The sequence below is a fragment of the Gymnoscopelus braueri genome, assembly GCF_963280865.1.
Source record: "Gymnoscopelus braueri genome assembly, chromosome: 21".
In the NCBI taxonomy this organism is placed as follows: domain Eukaryota; kingdom Metazoa; phylum Chordata; class Actinopteri; order Myctophiformes; family Myctophidae; genus Gymnoscopelus; species Gymnoscopelus braueri.
This window is the reverse complement of record NC_137623.1, coordinates 48,417,604-48,436,807: the sequence shown is the minus strand read 5'-3', so window position 1 is coordinate 48,436,807 and position 19,204 is coordinate 48,417,604. Positions and strand designations below refer to the sequence as shown.

Here is a 19,204-nt window from a genome sequence, read left to right as displayed (position 1 = left end):
GAACGCATCTGTGTCATTTTAGTTGATGGCGTTGGAACTACAGATGTTCAGGCGGAGAAACACAACTTTACTCCGCCCACTCACCAATCTACCTGACGCTATTTATACCCTGTCAGAACTACCCAGAAGCCCCTTATTTGCTTTCTTACATTCGTACTCAAGCGTAAAGAAATCCTAAGCTAAAGAAACAACCCTGGACGTTTTCAGCATGATGAGCATCAAGAGCACCTTACCTCTTCCAGCCAGTCCCAGTCCCGCCGTTCCATTTCTCCGTATTCTGCTTTCTCCAGACATTCCAACTTTCACGTCGGTCTACCATCATCCCACCATCCGGTCAACCGCGACATCAGGTTGGTCCCACGCACCCACACAACATCGCCCGAATTCTTGGGAATGGTGCCACCACAGCTCCTCCAGCTGTTAGCTAGTGGCTACAGCCACGGCACTACAACAACACCGGGGCCTTCGTCGCGCCAGTCACACTCCGATGACGTCACACACCACTGAATCTACCGCAGAGACTCCGGATGACGTCACCCGCCGCTCCGGGAGGCTTCAGGGCTGGCACTGCCTCCACCAGCCCGCAGCCAGATCTTGTTTCCAACTACTACTCTTCCAATGCTTTCCAATCATTGTTAACCCTGTGCCTGCCACCCACCCCCTAATGTCTTTCTTGTCTATCTTATCATCCCTCGTACCGCAGGCTGCACTTTCATCCCACCCCCCCTCACCCATCCCTACATCCACCTCAGTCTCCCTCCATTTCTCCTACCACCCAAAACCCAAGCACTGCCGTGGCCACACCTGGCACCAGCGCACCCCAGGCGCCCCCCGTTTTCAGCATGCCACCCAGTCAAACCCCGTTGCCACAACCAGCGGTAGCATCGCCTCACTCTCCCCCCCCCGTCCTTTCCTGTCCTCCCCTCAATAACCCCTAATACCCCTAATATAGCAACATTATTGTTGTCTCCGCCAGGCCGAAAGGCATGGCGAGAGTAAGTTTTGCCCCCTGTCCAGTCGCACCTTCTATCTGTGATCAGCTAATCTCCGGCTCCGTTGGCTTGATGGCAGCGAAACTGTGCACACACACTGCTTGGATGCCAGAGCAGAACCTCTGCCCCAAGTTTTTTCACATGGGCCTTTTATAGCGCCACCAGGAGGCCGCTTTTTGCTAAACACATTTTTTGACTGTACTCCTACATATTTTGTCCGAACATCACGCAAATTGGTACACAGTATCTCTATACTCATTAAATGAAACAGGTCTTTCAGAATTTTCAAACCGGCCTCATGGTGGCGCTATAACATGCCGATTTGAGTTTTTACCTATAACTGCACCGATATGTGTAAAACTTTGTTTGTGCACTCCCTAGAGGCCAAGGAAAAACCTTTGCTCTGCATTTTTATCATCTGCCTTTTATAGCGCCACCAGGAGGCAGACTTATGTAAAACACATTTTTGGATATTTATCTTTCAGATTGTATCAAAATTTCACACAAATCGGTACACATGATCGCTATAGTCATGTGATCGAGGCGGTGATCGAAGCGGATTTGATTGATTTTTCATATTCTATCCTGATGGGCTAAGATTGACATCTAAAGTTTGCAGGAGTGGCCTGTTTTGAACACAATGCCGCAAATCATGAACGCAGCGTCCGATTGCGGTGAAACTGTGCACGCACATTCACACTGCGTTGAGGAACAAATGCCACCCTTTCAACAGTGCCCTATTATAGTGCCACCAGGAGGCCAATTTTTGCAAAACATGTATTTTTATTATTATATTACTCCTACAAAATTCTTAATACAAACATCACGCAAATCGGTACATATTATCTCTTTAGTCAAGTGATCGAGACGGATCCGTCCGTTTTTTCACATTCCTGAGCGAATTCCAAACATTGCTGGCCCACAGGAGGAGCCCGAGGAGCACTTTTTCTAGTTATACAGTATATATTCTTTAAGTTTTTCAGAAAACCTTTTAGAATCGGCCTCAGGTCTAAATGGGTTAAACATTAAGGTTGAAGTTATGTCAATACATCATCAGTTTAGTTTGATTGATGTGAGAATAAAAGGCTGTGGGTTTTAGGCTGTATCACTCTTTCACTTGGAATACCAACCATTTTAAATAAGTCACAACTCTTCTCCCTTTGAGCAATTCAAATTGCATATAAATGAGATGTTACACCCGAATGAGATTTATCCTAATGTTTGCGCCACAATTAAAACGTATTTAGCAGCAGCACCAACACCAATATTTATAAAACGCTAGCTTTTTCCCCCATTTCAAGTTGAGAATCATACTGTCGCTACAGATGTTTATTTAGAAATTCCTTAAATTCCATCTTGTGTCTCCATTGTCCATCTGTTTCTATTGTCTTTGAACTGCGCTGTGCTACAGGTTTGTGTTACTCCACCCTCCTATTTCTGGATCACTACTTAAAACAGACAAAACAGACAACACAATATTCTGTTTATTATTCTCCGACAGTTTAACTTGATTTTGTGGTTAATACATTTTAATTTGGACACGACATAACAGACAAACCAAGGGAATAATATTGTAAACCTTGCCCAACAGATATAGAACACATATTAGTCAAGAGCCGACCAGAATCTCTCTCTTGCGTGTGCTTTCTCAGCAGAAAATCAAATATTAACATAAATACCACCAACAACGATTTGAAACAAGAATGCGTAGAAGCATAAGCATGCCATAGTGTAAAGATTAAAGCCAAGGTACGTGATCCAGCAGCCTGTGAATGATCCAAGCACCACCGAATTAAACAAATTAAATACAATTTAAAAAATGGGGGGAAAAATGAAAAATGTAATCGAAAAAACACAGGCCCCCTCACATATTAGGAGGGCAGGATGAGTCACCAGAACCAAGGACGGGTGTTTTTGATGAATATAACGTGTTAATAATGGAGTTTGAAGTTATAATGGGTTTGAATATCAAATATCTAAATACTGAATCAAGCAACTGTAAAACTGTCTGGGGGCTTGCATAAGCCTGAGTAGACGGTAAAATTACCCAATCTTTTTTTGGGAAAGTGAAATATTCCTTTAACTGTTAGCTGTAACGGTGGAAGTAACTGTCTACATCCAGTTAGATTTTTGTTAACTTTATTCTAATAATTTCATTGTGACTTTAAAGATGTTTGACCACTGAAATTTATTTGATTGTATACTACTACTAAACTTCATTTGCCATTTTTGTTACCTGATTATTTGCTGTATCGCTTATTTCCTTAATAAATGAATTTCCTGCAGTTAAAATAATAAGACTAAATTGTATTTTATTTTATTTATTATCCCAGAATGAAATATTTCCATTATTTGACTAACCCTCCGTGTTCATTGTAAAAAGCTAAGGATAATGTGTCTACCGGTATGTGTTCTATGAGTAATTCCTAGTCAAAAGAAAATAGAACTGGCAGATCCACTGGCGGGTATACATGTAAGTGCAGGACCAACTATACATCATAGGCAAGATAAAACATTGGAAGTCTGCACACTAAAGCTTACAAAGCTCCCAGTCAAGGCTTCTATTGATTGACGTTCTGACTCGAAAAGTGTTCTTCAGAATGACTGTAATTCCTTGTCAAAACCATGTTAGTAATGAATAAGGAATATTATTTAACAAAACCATGAATGAATAAATATTGGATAAATAAATTATAACTCATACATACAACATCATTCCACGCAGCGAGCTGTAATGGAATGTTGTATGCTATGCAGAGGGCCGATCCAGACCTGTGTTATAGTTAAATAGTATGTGGGAGCTCAGCAGAGAAGAGGGAATAGGCCAAGCACAGGGTGAAAATGAGCTGGCTGAGCTAGAAAGGAGAGAGTATAGCACATTTCAGAAAAAGTGCAATGCAATGCAAAAGAAACATAATATAAAATCACATTTGGATACAATACAATACAATAGATATGAATAGCCTAATCAAAAATAAGATTCCTTTTTTTACTTTATTTTATTTATTTATTTTACTTCAGGGTGACGGTGTAGAACAATTGAGGAAAAAAAACTCCTAAGCTAAAGAAACAACCCTAAAATAAACAAAAAGACGACTAAACCACCAGGACTAACCAAAATGCCTGTCAAGTCACACACACACACACGCACACGCACACGCACACGCACACGCACACGCATCTCTCTCTCTCTCTCTCTCTCTCTCTCTCTCTCTCTCTCACTCACACACACACACACACACACACGCCCAACTGTGTTTTTCATGTAATCCGTACCGTAGCGGTACAATCTTGTCACGTAGGCTTGTAGCCTACATGAATGACATATTATGATACCAATCACATAGCCATTAATGGAATACGTTTGTATATTAATTCATTTAACCCATACTGAGCAGTGCACAAGCAGTCATGTAGGATATTCCCCGTGAGACTCGGACGGGCACGGGCGGCAGTGATTCCCGTACCACCACGTTAATAAGAGATTGGAGCGTCGGGTTTATATCCTTAACCCAGCCAGGTTGTAGTCTTCAAAACTCTCTATGACATAACTCCATAACATAGGACAAGCTACTGTAAGTTTGTACACCTCACTGTCCATGAAAAGATCGTCGGGAGTCCCGAAAATGCGCTCGCAGAAGCGCTGTATATTTTGAAAATAGCAGATCTACAAGCTCACAACGTGGCGATGCGACCCGTTTTTGAGCTTGCAATTTTAAAATAGCCAATGCAACTGAATGACTGTTAAAGCAGTTTGTTTAAATTACTTTATAAAATGTTATATTTTCACAGGGATTATTTATTAGTGTAGATATACATTTAGGAGTGGATTATGTGTCCAGATGCCTGTCAGACAGTCAGACAATTATGCTCCGCAGGTCTAGAATGTGTAAGGAAATTAGAGTGTTTTTAGAATTAAACTCAGCTATTCTGATTATTTGAGCAATACACTAATAGTTAGATTTTATACTGTGCGTACATTTGAATAATTTGTAGGTCTAAAAGTGTTGAGTTTTAGTATAAATGTGTCACTATGACCTTATAGTCCAAAGCGGTGTTATTAGCATGAGATGAGACCATATCGCCTTAGAGGCCCTCTCTCTCTCTCTCACTCCCCTCGAGCAGAGTGATTCATCTGACTGCAGGCAAACTTACTTTAATGGTCAGAGTGCCTTAATGATTTCATAAAGTTAGTCTTTGTGGTCTAAAACTATTGTATACATTCATTGTAGTGCCAACTGATAATAGCTATGATGTCAATTGCCATCAAATGTCTCCTGAAGCAAAACTCAGTGTAACATTTCCTCAGTTTCAGTATAACGCTCCAATACAGTAGACAGTGTTAGACATGTTATCTAGTATGCACTGAAGAGAGGAGTTTTAGGGAGGGTAAATTCCACAGGTGTCCTGGGAGCCAAGGTCATCTTGCAGCCCATGGCAGCCGTGAGACAGCAGGGAGGGGGCCCTTGCCCGCCTAACGATGGGTCGCGAGAACGCACGGGATGGGAGCCGCCTGCTCGATCCCCTACGATGGATCAACAGCGACTCCTGTTGATGATTTTTATTAATGTTTTATTATCTATATGCCAGAGATATAAACACTTGGGAAAAAATATATGACTCAATTACAAACTTCTCAATCAGCTTGAGAGGCGTGTATCTCGGAGCTCCGATGTAATATATATCTGGTGTAGTATCACTTTTGTATATGATAATTCATTCTGATTGTTTATAGGCTCATAAATAATTGTAAAACTTAGACTAAGGATAATAAAATCATTTCGATTTAACCACAATTGTAATCACCTGTGTAGCGATTATTTCAAGGGATACCCTCTCACTCTATAGAACCATCTGAACCAAGTACCTGTCATCTATGATTTACTTTTAAATGGTGTGAAGGTTCAGCAGTAAATCTAACAAATGGAATAAACGGGCACAGCCAAGTACGTCAACAACTGGTCTCGACCAGACGTGAGATCTCAGCCTACGGTAGGATGAAGCCCACGTCAGGATATATTGATAAATGCCGAAAGGTGCGGTGATCTCGCCGTACGCCCAATATTTGGGCTGCACCGCGTTGATAAATGAGGGCCACTGTGTACCGATTTGCATGATGTTTGGATAAAATCTGTGGGAGTAATATAAAAAAATGGGTTTTGCACAAATCGGCCTCCTGGTGGCGTTATAACAGGCCCATGTGAAAGATTTGGGGAAGGCAGAGGTTCTGAATTGGCATCCAGGGAGTGTCTGTGCACAGTTTCGCAGTGACCGGGCCGACACTGCGGGAGATTAGCTGCTCGCACACGGACAGGACACACGGACGGACACACGGACGGACAGACAGGGTGCAAAACATACTCTCTTGAGTAGGCTGCCAGGCTGAAAGGAAGGATGACAAAATGCCGCAAATCATGAACGCAGCGTACGATTGCGTTGAAACTTTGCATGCACATTCGCAGTGCGTTGAGGAACAAATGTCACCCTTTTAACATTGCCTTATTATAGCGCTACCAGTAGGCAAATTTTAGCAGAATAATGTATTTGTATATTACTCCTACAAATTGTGTCCAAACATCACACAAATCGGTACACATTATCTCTATAGTCAAGTGATCAAGATGGATCCGTACGATTTTTCATATTCCATCCTTATTGGCGAATTCTGAATATTGCTGGCCCACAATAACCTACCTGACCTGGCGGAGACCTGTGCTCCGAGGAGCAAAAAAATCTCATCTCGCCTGCCCTAAATGTAATAACTGGGAACGCCACTGCCCTATAGCATCCCCATTCTGAGGGGAATATCAGCCGAAGATAGCAGATCTACAAGCTCAAAACGCCTTGCGCTGCGAGGGGAAAAGGAGCAAACCAAGTACAGAGTCAGAGGTCAAGTTTGGTATTATTGAGGGTTTAAGTGGTTAAATCTCTGAAATATACCAATCTGCAACACAATTGTATACAATATGTAGTTTGTCTTCAATTCTCTCGTTAGATACTCACTATGGCATATCGGCGCCCCCTGGCGATGCACAGAGCTACATACAATAAACTCCCTGGCCAACTCATTGGCTGTTAAGGGTATGTCACGCGACCGGAAGACCAGGGGAGTATAAAACCCCTCGCGTGACGTAGGCTAATCCTCTTTTAGCTTCTCTGCGACGACAGATGCACACGGCTAAAATACATACTGTTATCTACTTGACGAATTAGGACTTAAGAAAACCAGCTTTATCCCACAGCCGGAATACTTGTATTCCCCACAGGCTTTTCTTTCTCTTCATCTTTAGTAGCACGCTCCCGCGGCTATTCTTTTCTACTCTTTTACTATCTTCTAAAGTTTTCCTCCTCGTGTTTCCGAGCTAGCCGAACAAGCTAGGTTAGCGGCTAAGCTAGTTAGCCTAGCTCTTTGTTCGCCTCGTTGTTTAGCTTAGCCTAGCTTAGCTACAACCGAAGCTAGCCCCACGATGGAGGCTCCCCGTAGGTGTGGTCTCGAAGGATGCCCTCATCTCAATGCCGGAGACGACCTTCACCAGGTCTGCATAGCCTGCCTCGGGCTACAACACGCCTCGTCGGCGAGACTCTACCCCGACGAGCCAGGCTATTGTGTGGACTGCACATTTTTCTCAGAAAAACACCTCGACTCCCGCCTGGCTAGAGCCAGAGCTCTCGCCGGATGGACCAGTTTACAGTCGAGAGGTGAGACCTCGTCTGCAGCCGGCCGAGCGACACCCGAGACACACCGTGCGGACGAGACCGGCCCAGGGGCCGTGTGGGGTGGCCCACACCACGTGCGGCCTCGGACCATGGGCCCTCCGGCAGCCGTGACGCCTCCGGATGGCGGGACCAACTATCCGCGGTGCCATGATGCTCCACCACATGCTGTCGCCACTGTGAGCGTAGGGACCCACCGCTTGCAGAGCGGCTACAGCACACCAGCGGCCGCTGCGGCTGTGTCGGGTGGCCCACAACAGATGCAGCAGGCTAGCGGCCTTCCCTCCCCCTCCTCCCAGCTTCCCGCACCCCCACGACGTTTCAGGGACTGGAGCGCGTCGCCGGAGGAGAGCGACTGCTCCGATGAGGGCAGCATGGAGGGGGGAGACGACGGGGACGATGTCCCCTCTTTCCAGCAGGAGTCCAGGGAGGCTGTGATGTCCAGCCCCGTCGACGACGTTCTCCCTGAGGCCTCCGCAGATCCTAGTAGAGGGCCCCGACACCGCCGATCCGGAGGACGAGCCCGTGTCGGTGGTCTTTGACCAAGCTTTCGTCAGGTGCGGCCTCGAGCGTCCAACGGAGGAGCGAGCGTCCTCCGTAGCTCCCGTCCCGGACTACCAAGGCCTGGCTCCGCAGGCCACACGCCCAGCCAGGTCCAGGAAGGTCGCGATGGCCCGCAGCTTCGACGAGGTACTGCATTACACCTGGGCGACCCACAACGAGCCCCCCAAGATCAACTTCACCATTGACATGGCAGGCGCACAGGAGGTGGGTCTCAACGGTCTTCCCCGCATGGACCCAGTGCTGGCCCAGGGCATCTCGGACCAACATCCGGGCGCCGTGGGCTTGACCCCCGAGCCTCACTTCACCAACCCAAAGGAGAAGGCCACCTCAGTGGTGGTGAAGAAGGCATACAAGTCGGCGGCCCTGGCAGCGCGCGCTCAACGCGGCGGGAGTGCTCCAGGGCTCTACCGCCACACGCGCAAGACGTTGGGGAAGGACGCGGCGGAGCTGGAGCGGCTCACGATCCGACTCTCCTGTCATGCTACGATGTGGGCCGGGAAGGCGATGGCGGACTGTGCGGCGATCGAGCGTGCGAGGTGGCTCGACCTCGCCAAGTTCAAGCATCCACAGAAAGGCCGCAGGCCAGGGGGAACGACCGGAGGGAAGCCCCCCGCCAGCACCCCCCCTCCACCTCCAAACCACAATGCCGCAACGCACGAAAATCCTGTCGTGGGCGGGGTAAGTGACACTTTTCCCCCAGAGCACACGTTTGTCCAGCAGCCCCACCCAGGTCCCCTCGGGAGGAGTGGGTGGAGGCTAGCCCCCCGGACAGTGTTGTTGGGGAAGAGGACAGGTTCTTTGCTAGCCCCGACGGACAGAGCCACGACTTTTTGTTGTTCCATCACATGCAATGCAAAAAGATCTGAGTGTCATGCAAAATTTGAGTGCTGTAGAAAATGTGTGTGTGCAGTCTACTGTAATAAACATGTTGAATGCTACAAAACCGCTCATTATTCCACCTGTCATGGAGCGACGGAGCAGGGGGGTCCCCGAACAGGGGGGTCCCCGAACAGGGGGCCCCCCCTGCGTCGTCGCTCACTGTCTATAAGCCCACAGTGCTTGGAAGGTCCGGTTCACGGCATTCCAAACACTGCTGGGATAACCCCGCTGAGTGTATTGAATACAGTACAGGTAATAAAACCGGTACTGTATTCAAGGTTTCCCGTGTCCAGTCACGTGACCTCCCCTAGTCTCCCGAACAGGCCATCGCTACCTCTACTGTCTCAAGTGGGAGCCACGCGTATGGCTCCGTTGGTCCAAGTAGCGGCGCCATTGATCCCCATGGAAACGAACACACGCTCCGCGGAGCCGGTACACACGCTCCGCGGAGCCGGTGACGTCAGCGTCAGGTGTTTAGCACAATGGAAAATTTGAAAACCGAACCCTTGGGTGTTACGCACCATAAAAAAGGGCTACAGGCTGCAATTCTCCACAAAACCCCCCATGACAGACAAGGTATTGTTTTCTCATACGAGGGGCCAAGCAGCCAGCACTTTGAGAGAGGAGGTTGTCTCTCTCCTGAGCAAGGGCGCCATCATGCTAAAAAAATGCAGGCGGCGGGTCTCATGGCTTCGGCTATACACCTGATCCGTTTGGGCAGGCTCCACATGAGACCATTTCAGAGGTGGATGCGGGCTCTCAGGATCCCGCCCACCTTGGGTTCTCGGAAAGTTCTGGTGTCTCCACGGTGCGTGGAATCACTCAGACCGTGGACACAGACAGCCTTTCTGTCCGGAGGAGTCAGTGTAGGCACTGTGATATCGCGGAAAATCATCACCACAGACGCCAGTCTCACGGGGTGGGGAGCCGTCCACGAAGGCTGCCCAGCCAGGGGGGTGTGGGACCTCAGTCTACAGTCGGCCCACATCAATTACCTGGAGCTGTTGGCAGTTTTTCTCGCTCTCAAGCACTTCGAGACTTGCATCCAAGGCTGTCATGTCACAATCAGGACAGACAACACCACGACCATGTGCTATATCAACAAGCAGGGGGGCTTGACCTCCCCGGTGTTGGACAGCCTGGCGTGCGAACTGACGCTTTGGTGCGACTCGCGCCTCGCGTCAATACGGGCTTTTCATGTACCGGGCCTCCGAGGGCACGAGGGCCGCTTCCACGAGAACTGCGTACGACGGCAGATGGAACATGTTTGTGTCATGGTGTCTGGAACAGTACCAGTGGTGTCTTTCCAGGCTCCGGTGCGCTGCGTCCTTATTTTCGTGCAAGACAGGTTGAGTCAGGATCTGACGTTCTCGATGGTTAAAGTGTACCTGGCGGCCATTTCCGCTTGTCACAAGGGTTTCGATGGCAAGACGGTTGGCTAGCATCCTCTGGTGCGCCGTTTTATGAACGGGCCAGGCGAGCTAGGCCGGTCAACAGGCCTCTGTTCCCGGCCTGGGACCTGGCGGTGGTGCTGGATGCACTCTGCCGTCCTCCGTTTTGAGTCTGTGGACCTGATAGTCGTTAGTCTCAAGACGGTCCTCTTGGTGGCCCTGTCTACAGCTAAACGGGTCAGTGACATGCAGGCACTCTCAGTGAGTTCGGACTGCATGCGGTTCTCGGGCGACCACAGGAGGGTTTTGCTTAAACCTAACATGGCGTTCGTTCCCAAGAATGGGGTGGTGACCCAGGCTCCAGTGGAGCTGGTGGCTTTCCAGCCACCTCCTTTCGCTTCGGCGGAGGATAGGCGGTTGCACTGCCTCTTTTTCTACTGCCAAGTTCTACTGCCAGAGGACAGCGGTCGGCCGGTCGTCATCTCAGCTTTTTGTCTCCTATGGCCGAGGTGGTCAGAGGAAGGCGCTGGCTAAGGTGACGCTTTCTAGATGGATCTTGGATGCCATTAAGCTGGCTTATGTCAGTGGTGGTGCTCCAGTTCCAGAAGGACTAAAGGCTCACTCTACTAGAGGCGTGGCTGCGTCCTGGGCCCTCTCCAGGGGAGTTCCGGTCCAGGAAATATGCGTGGCTGCAAACTGGTTGTCTCCATCGAGCTTTGCGGCTTTCTACAGCCTCGATGTGGCGCGGCGTCATCAGTGGCGCACGCCGTCCTGGGCGTAGCGGCTGTCTCTAGTTAGAGGGGGAGATGGACAGGCTTGGTGTCTTGTTCTCTCTCTTGACTTCCTTCTCCAGAGTCCCCTCGGGACCGCCGGTTGGTTGGGTCCCAGGGGAGGAGGCTCTGTTTCCTCGTATTACTTATGGGGCAGACTCGTGTCTGTTCATTAGTTGAATGAGGTAGACTTGGTCTGTCAGGGTCTACATTTCTTTCTATATCCCGCACCCTGGCCCGGAGGGCCGGGGCTCCTGTGAGGCCGGAGGTCACGCCCGTGGGGGCGGGACCTTGGGGCTGAGGGGCATGCGCAAACCCCAGTTTGTTTAAATTCAGAGTTAGATACTCACCTAACACCCCTTTTTGTGTGCATCTGCGTGCAGAGAGCTGTTATGGATTAGCCTACGTCACACGAGGGGTTTTATACTCCCCCGGTCTTCCGGTCGCGTAACATACCCTTCACAGCCAATGAGTTGGCCCGGGAGTTTATTGTATGTAGCTCTGTGCATCGCCAGGGGGCGCTGATATCCCATAGTGAGTATCTCACTCCGAATTTAAACAAACTGGGGTTACCTACGTAACCTCGAGTTCTCTGACTCAAGTACGACACGTGTATTGGTTTTGAGGTTACAATATAGATTGGTGGGTAAGGCTGCTTGTTGTCAGTCCTGTGAAATCTGCCAACCAAACTTTGTGTGCCTCCTCGAGTATCTATGATTCTATTGGTGTGAAATTCTAAATTGGTAGTTGTGCCACTCAGTAACCGGGTATTCGATTGTTCCCATAGGCGATTTTTCAGGGGGGTGCAAAGGAAATATATGAACATATATGTTTTTATATATGCAACATATATGTTTATCATATATGTGCCAAATTTGAAATTGGCCGCCTGCATATCTGTACTTATATATCCATATATGTGACTGTGGCTGGAGAAAGGGGCATCAAGTCGCCCGTTGTGAAACAGTAGAAAAGAGCAAAATAAGTTTGATTTTATTTTTTTGTTCTTTTCGTTTTTTTTCATATTAACACAGTTCGAATGTTGAAGAAGGTTTGTATTCCAAAAGATAGTCGTTTTAGAATCATTAAGTGGTTTAAATTACATTACAAAAACAGCTGTGTTTGTGTGTGTTTCTCTTGTATGGGCGGAGAGTGATTTTAACGTGCAGGGACAACATTTGCATGAGTGGTTTTGGTTGGTTGTTGGCTCCATTGTTCTCTGGTTACACGCCTAATACCCGCCCGCTCATCAGTATCCATGCCTGTTTGTGGTGGTGTAAAGTAACTAAGTACATTTACTCAAGTGCTGTACTTAAGTCCAATTTTGAGGTATTTTTACTTTACTGGAGTAATATCCAGCTGGGTGAATATCCAACCTGAAACCAACTTCACCACGGTGGGAAGCGGCCAGTATTGCGTTTTTTTCCCCAGGACTTATCAGAAACTAGTTGTATAAAAATATAACATTGTAGCGAACACAGCAGCTATGTGAGGGGTGGCCCAAGCTAAACTACACGCCGCTCGACGTTTGTTTGTATGAAAGTATTTAACTGAAGATGTGGACAAAAAGACGATAGCGAGTAGCCTAGCCTTGTTGACGCTCATCCGTCGTGAGCGTCATGGCTGAACTTCAACCTGGTGTTTGCATTTCTCCATTTACAACCCGTACATCTACATAAACGTTCATATTTCAACTATAAAGTGCTTATCCCATGGCCACGGATGTTACAATTATGTACGGCCCGCATACGTACCTGTATCTTCTGTATTGTTCAATAAAATGCATTTTTATCCGATTGGTGGCCATTGTCTCCGAATTTTCTCCATTTGCTTTCAACTACGCAGCCGTATCGGTTGGGAGGTGTATTGCACTCTGATACATTATAACTCTATGAGAAAATGGCCACCGATCAAATTAAAATGCTTTTTATTGAACAATACGAAGATACGGGTACTTACACCCGCCCGAAGTGAATTGTAACATCCGTGGCCATGGGATAAGCACTTTATATTTGAAATCTGAACGTTTATGTAGATGTACTGGTTGTAAATGCAGAGTGCAAACACCAGGTTGAAGTTCAGCCAGGACGCTCGTGACAACGCTCGTGACGACGCGCTAACGAAATGCCGTGGTCCAGAGCGCCTTTCTTATTAATAGGTAAACCTCGACCAAAGTCGACTACCAGTGGGTCAAATTCAGTGGTGGAAGAAGTACTCGGATATTTTACTTAAGTAAAAGTAGCAATACCACAATATAAAAATACTCTGTATAGTATAAGTAAAAGGCCTGTGCTCAAAATGTTATTTGAGTTCAATCAAAGTAAGAGTCCAAAAATGAAAGTAAAAGTAACAAAAGTACTAAAATGTTTGAAAATAGCTGATCTACAAGCTCACAATACGTCGCGATGCGCGTTGTGAGCTTCGGCTATTTTCAAATGGCCTATGTCTAAAATAGGGCTACAGTGGTTAATGTATGTTTTATAATGTAATAATGTATATCTGCAAAGTAACTAGTAACTCGTTTCGAATAATTGTAGTGGAGTAAAAGTACAATATTTTCCTCTGAGATGTAGAAGAGTAGAAGTAAAAGTATTGAAAATGGGAAATACTCCAGTAAATTAAAAACACCTCAAAATTGTATTAAGTACAGTACTTAGTTGCTTTCCACCACTGGTCAAATGAGTCGACTAGTAAAAATCCGAAAATGATGTGTTGTAACAGTGGGCAACATTTTAATTGTGTTGCATCAAGTTGACAGCTGACTGAAAGGGTCAATGATATGATTTCAATGAATGACACTTCATTTGAAAGCTTATATGCTGTACTTTAATAATCTGTAAAAAACTTAAAAATGACAAATGCCCCCTGCGGCCTATAGCATTGTACCCAGTCACATATGTGGCATATATATGGACAAATATGAGCTATATATGAGACATATATTGCCTATATATCCACATATATGCCATACCTGACTCACACTGTGAGGTGGCTGTAAGGTGGGTCTGCGATGCAAAGTGGACGACACGTCACGCTAGATGTGAGGGCCGCGCAGTGGCCCGAACTTCTAGTCATTACAAACCTATGTAGTGATGATGCCAGGCCAGGTATGGACATAGAAAGCTAATTAATATGGTTTTCGATTTCATGACCAAATGGACCCGGTAAGCCTGAGCTCATCGCAAAAGACCCCCCCCTCCCCCTTTCAGAGGTCAAAACCCCACTAATAAAGGACTGTACCTTCCACAGCATAATGATACCTTTATTGCCCCATGGAATGTCTTCACAAGAGACACACAGCCTGTCTTTCTAACTGACCCTGACAGCTGTCTGTCCTACCAGCTCCTCTTCCCCCATCTAATATAGAAACATGTTATTTAGCTCTCTCTCTCTCTCTCCTCTATCCTGGGGAGATAAGAGAAACCTAAGACTTTTACGACATGAAGGAATGTCGTCACCAGTATTGCCTCTTAAGGACCCGGCCTGGAATCCCATCAGGTCCGGCTGCCTTGTGGATGTTGACCCGTGCGAAGGCTGTACGCACTTCTCTCTCCGAGATGGTTAGAGGGTTCTCCTCTGCTGGTGCTGCTGATGGCCCCGCTTGGCTGCCGCGGTTGGGGCTGATCTCAAACCGGCCGTAGAAAGTGTTCAGTTCGTTGGGGAGGGAGGCAGGCGGGTTCACCTCGCTTCTGGTTCTTGTTTTGCAGTCTGTCAAGGTGTGTACCGCCTGCCATGTGCTCCTGATGTCGCCATTGCTGAGTTTGTCTTGCATCTTTTTTGTGTAGGCCTTTTTCGCCTTCCTGATGGCGCTGTTTAGGGCCGCGCGCGTCGTGTTGCGCGTTTCCACGTCGCCAGATTTGAAACCAGCATCCCGTTCATGCAGATGTGCACGTACTCCGCTGTCCATCCATGGTTTCTGATTGGGATAGATCCGAACTGTCTTTTTTGGGACTATGTCATCTATGCACTTACTGATAAAGCCAGTGACTGAGTCTGAGAGTTCGTTGATGTTATTCCCAGCGGCGTTCTTAAACATCCCCCAGTCAGTCTGGTAGAAGCAGGATTGTAGCATAGCGTCTGTGTCCTCAGACCAGATTCGGATTTCCTTCTCAATGACCGGCTCCCTTTTTAGCCTCTGTTTGTAGGCAGGTAGCAGCTGGATGGCGTAGTGGTCAGAGCTTCCTAGCGGTGGGCGGCGGAGAGCTTTGTATCCATCCTTGAAGGGCGTGTAGCAGTGGTCAAAAATATTGTCACCACGGGTGCTGCAGGCGACATGCTGGTGGAATTTGGGAAAGACCTTTTTTAAGTCTGTCCGGTTGAAGTCGCCTAGGCAGATGATTGCGCAGTCCGGGTGGCGATTTTCTTGTGCACTGATCGCCTGGTGTAATTCCCTCATAGCTGTGTCCTTATTAGCTCCAGGATGAATGTAAACAACGGCTACAATCACAATGCTGAAGTCGCGTGGTAGGTAGAAAGGACGGCAGGCTATGATTAAAAGTTCAAGGTCTGGTGAGCAGTGACTATCTAGGATTTTAACATCTTTGCACCAGTTGTTGTTGATCAAGGCACAAACTCCCCCCCCCACGTTGCTTACCGCTTAGTACAGTGTCTCTGTCTTTCCTATACACGGTGAAACCAGGGGGAGTGATGGAAGAATCAGATGCTAACTCCGTTAGCCACGTCTCTGTTAGCACAACAATGGACGTGATCCCCGTCTCGGCGTTGTATTTAACGCGCGCCAGTAAGTCGTCCATAGTGGTCACTGTTCTTGATTCACACAGAGATCTAACGTTCGCTAGCAGGATTGAAGGCAGTGCAGGTTTATATCCACGTTTTGTTGTTCTTACGAGGAGACCCGCTCTTTTCCCTCGTCGACCCGGCCGTCTTCTTCGCCGCCTCGGGTTCGTTCCAGCCGGAACAAAGGGAACCCCTCCCCCCACCCAGCCGAGTGGAAGGTTTTTGGCAAAAAAGTCCGGAATTCTGTGTGTAATCGCTGTGCTGATGTCCATAAGTGCTTGTCTGTCATAACTCCTTAGACACGCGACGGTGTAGGGAAAAAAGAGAAGGCTAAAAAATACTAAAAAGACGGAAAAACGTTGCGATGTTACGGAGCGCGTACGAAAGCAGCCGTTCTCCATGGCGCTCCCAAGTGTCTGAAAGGTTTTGAGATTGTAGATCGGCTATTTTCAGAATGAAGTATGTCATACATACTTCATACCCTCTCAAATAAGCATTTCAGGTTATCTTTATCAATTGCATATGTATTAATTGACACAATTACTGGTAGTGTCTGTTGATATTTATAAGTATTTCTGTCCATTATGAACCAAGCCTCTGTGTCCCGAACTACTCTAGATCACTGGTTCACAAACCATTTACCAATAAAGGCATTTTTGTGTCTCCTCGGAACGAAAACTAGTGAAAGTAGCCGATCTACAAGCTCACAAAACGTTGCTATCTGAAAAGTTGTGAGATTGTAGATCGGCTATTTTCACAATGAAGTTTGTCATACATTGCAAAAACATACTCTCTCCAAGAAGCATTTCATGTTACCTTTAACAGTTGCACATGCATTAATTGAGAGAGAGAGACATGGAAACATAATAGATTGAAGAGAGAGAGAGATGGAAGCAGAATGGATTGATTGGACATCTCAACCTATTGCCATTAACAGGAATCGAACCCTCAACCTTCGGATTGACAGGCTGCAACACTACCTATAGTGCTATAGCTTTGACCAGGCTGAGGTTGTCTGTTGAAGATAAAACTGAACCAGTGAAAGCAGCCGATCTACAAGCTCAGAAACACGTTGCTATCTGAAAAGTTTTGAGATTGTAGATCGGCTATTTTCAGAATGAAGTATGTCATACATTGCAAAAACATACCTTCTCAGATAAGCATTTAATGTTATCTTTATCAATTGCATATGTATTCATTAATACAGTCTTGTTGTTTGCAATGCACTTTAAATGAAGTCTCCACCAAGTGTTGCTTGAACCGGCAACCTTGATGTTATGAAACATTCACTTAAGCGGGAAGCCATTGGACCAACAGACCTGATCCAGTGAAAACGGAGGTCAGACAGATGATACCATTTCACGCAAATAACTGAAAAATCCTGGGTTTAAGTGTTTTTCAAACTGCTCAAAATTGCGGACAATCTAAGGGCGGAGAGAGAGAGACATGGAAACGGAATAGATTGAAGAGAGAGAGACAAGGAAACATAATAGATTGAAGAGAGAGACAGATGGAAGCAGAATGGATTGATTGGACATCTCAACCTATTGCCATTAAAGGGAAGCGAACCCTCAACCTTCCGATTGACAGGCTGCAACACTACCTATAGTGCTATAGCTTTGTCCAGGCTGAGGTTGTCTGTTGAAGATAAAACTGAACCAGTGAAAGCAGCCAATCTACAAGCTCAGAAACACGTTGCTATCTGAAAAGTTGTGAGATTGTAGATCGGCTATTTTCACAATGAAGTTTGTCATACATTGTAAAAGCATACTCTCTCCAAGAAGCATTTCAGGGTACCTTTAACAGTTGCACATGCATTAATTGATACAGTCATGTTTTGTGCGATACAATTGAAAAGTAGCCAGCAAGAGGTGATGCTTGAACCGGCGACCCTGCGATCCAGAGGCTGATGCTGAAGCGAGACGCCATTGGACCAACAGACCAGAACCAGTGAAAAAAGAATTCACACTAACACTAACACTAAGATCACTCGTTCACAAACCATTTACCAATAGAGAAATTGTATGTCTCCTCAAAACCGAAACCAGTGAAAGCAGCCGATCTACAAGCTCACAAAACGTTGCTATCTGAAAAGTTGTGAGATTGTAGATCGGCTATTTTCACAATGAAGTACGTCATACATTGAAAAAACATACTCTCAAATAAGCATTTCATGTTATCTTTACCGTTTGCACATGTATTTATTGATACAGTCATGTTTTTTGCAATTCAACTTAAATTAGTGTGCATCAACTGAGGCTTGAACAGGCAACCATGCGGTTAAGAGGCACTTGCTTAAGGGAGAAGCCATTGGACCAACAGACAAGCCCTGTGAAAAAAGAGATCAAACAGATGATACAGTTTCACGCAAATAGCTTAAAAATCCTGGGTTTAAGTGTTTTTCAAACTGCTCAAAATTGCGGACAATCTAAGGGCGGAGCTTACTGGTCAACGTGATAGATGTGTTCCTCATGAGTCAAGGCACATGTGTAAGCAGGTTTAATGGCTGTCGGCCAAACGAGGCATGACTTTTGCCTGTTTAAAGTTTGCATTTTCAAAAAATCGCTATAGCGCCCCCCTTTGACCAATTGGAGTAAGATTGGTTTCAGTGATATTTGGAATGACCCTCAACATTACCGCAAAATTTCAAAGAAATGTGAGTCTGCATGTGTGTTAGGGGCAGATGAATAATTGTCATAAAACTGCAATATTCATTGGCTCATTAAAGCTTCATTTTTTCACTTATGGAAAATCTTTTGCACCAGTTTGTCGGCATAGGTCCAAAGTTCATGTGTAAAACGTTTCGTGCAGATTATTCAAAAATCCCAGGAGGAACATTAAAACAGGTCCAGAGCTGAGCTCTGGCCCCGTAATAAAAGAGTTAAATGAGACGAGGGATGAACCTTTAGCCTTAGCTCCATTAGCTTTAACTCCGTCGTGACGACCAGCTTCATTGAGAGGGTCCCACATGCAGTGCAAAACTAAGTCTAGCTCTGCAGAGCTGAACTAAACTGACTATGCGATGGGAAAACATCTGATAATGGTATGCATTAAAATAATCCACAATTAACTGTTAACCTTGCGTCAACAGGCTTTCTAGTCCGGTTTGGTTTCTATTTGCGGCTATGCTCAGATCTGGTCTAGGCTCCGCCTACTA

The 19,204-nt window shown here is 46.4% G+C and overlaps 1 protein-coding gene across 2 annotated transcripts in view; it reads left to right on the top strand.

The window, feature by feature from the left end:
- LOC308077641 (guanylate-binding protein 1-like) overlaps positions 1-3,278 on the top strand; it is a 41,197-nt gene extending 37,919 nt beyond the window's left edge. The window contains exon 12 of one of the 2 annotated variants that reach the window (XM_080418455.1): positions 23-3,278. In XM_080418455.1, coding sequence (XP_080274581.1) covers positions 23-178 — 156 coding nt within the window. In that variant the 3' untranslated portion in view covers positions 179-3,278. The remainder of the gene's footprint in view (positions 1-22) is intronic. The other variant, XM_080418456.1, reaches the window with a different exon arrangement.
- Positions 3,279-19,204: the final 15,926 nt, after the last annotated feature.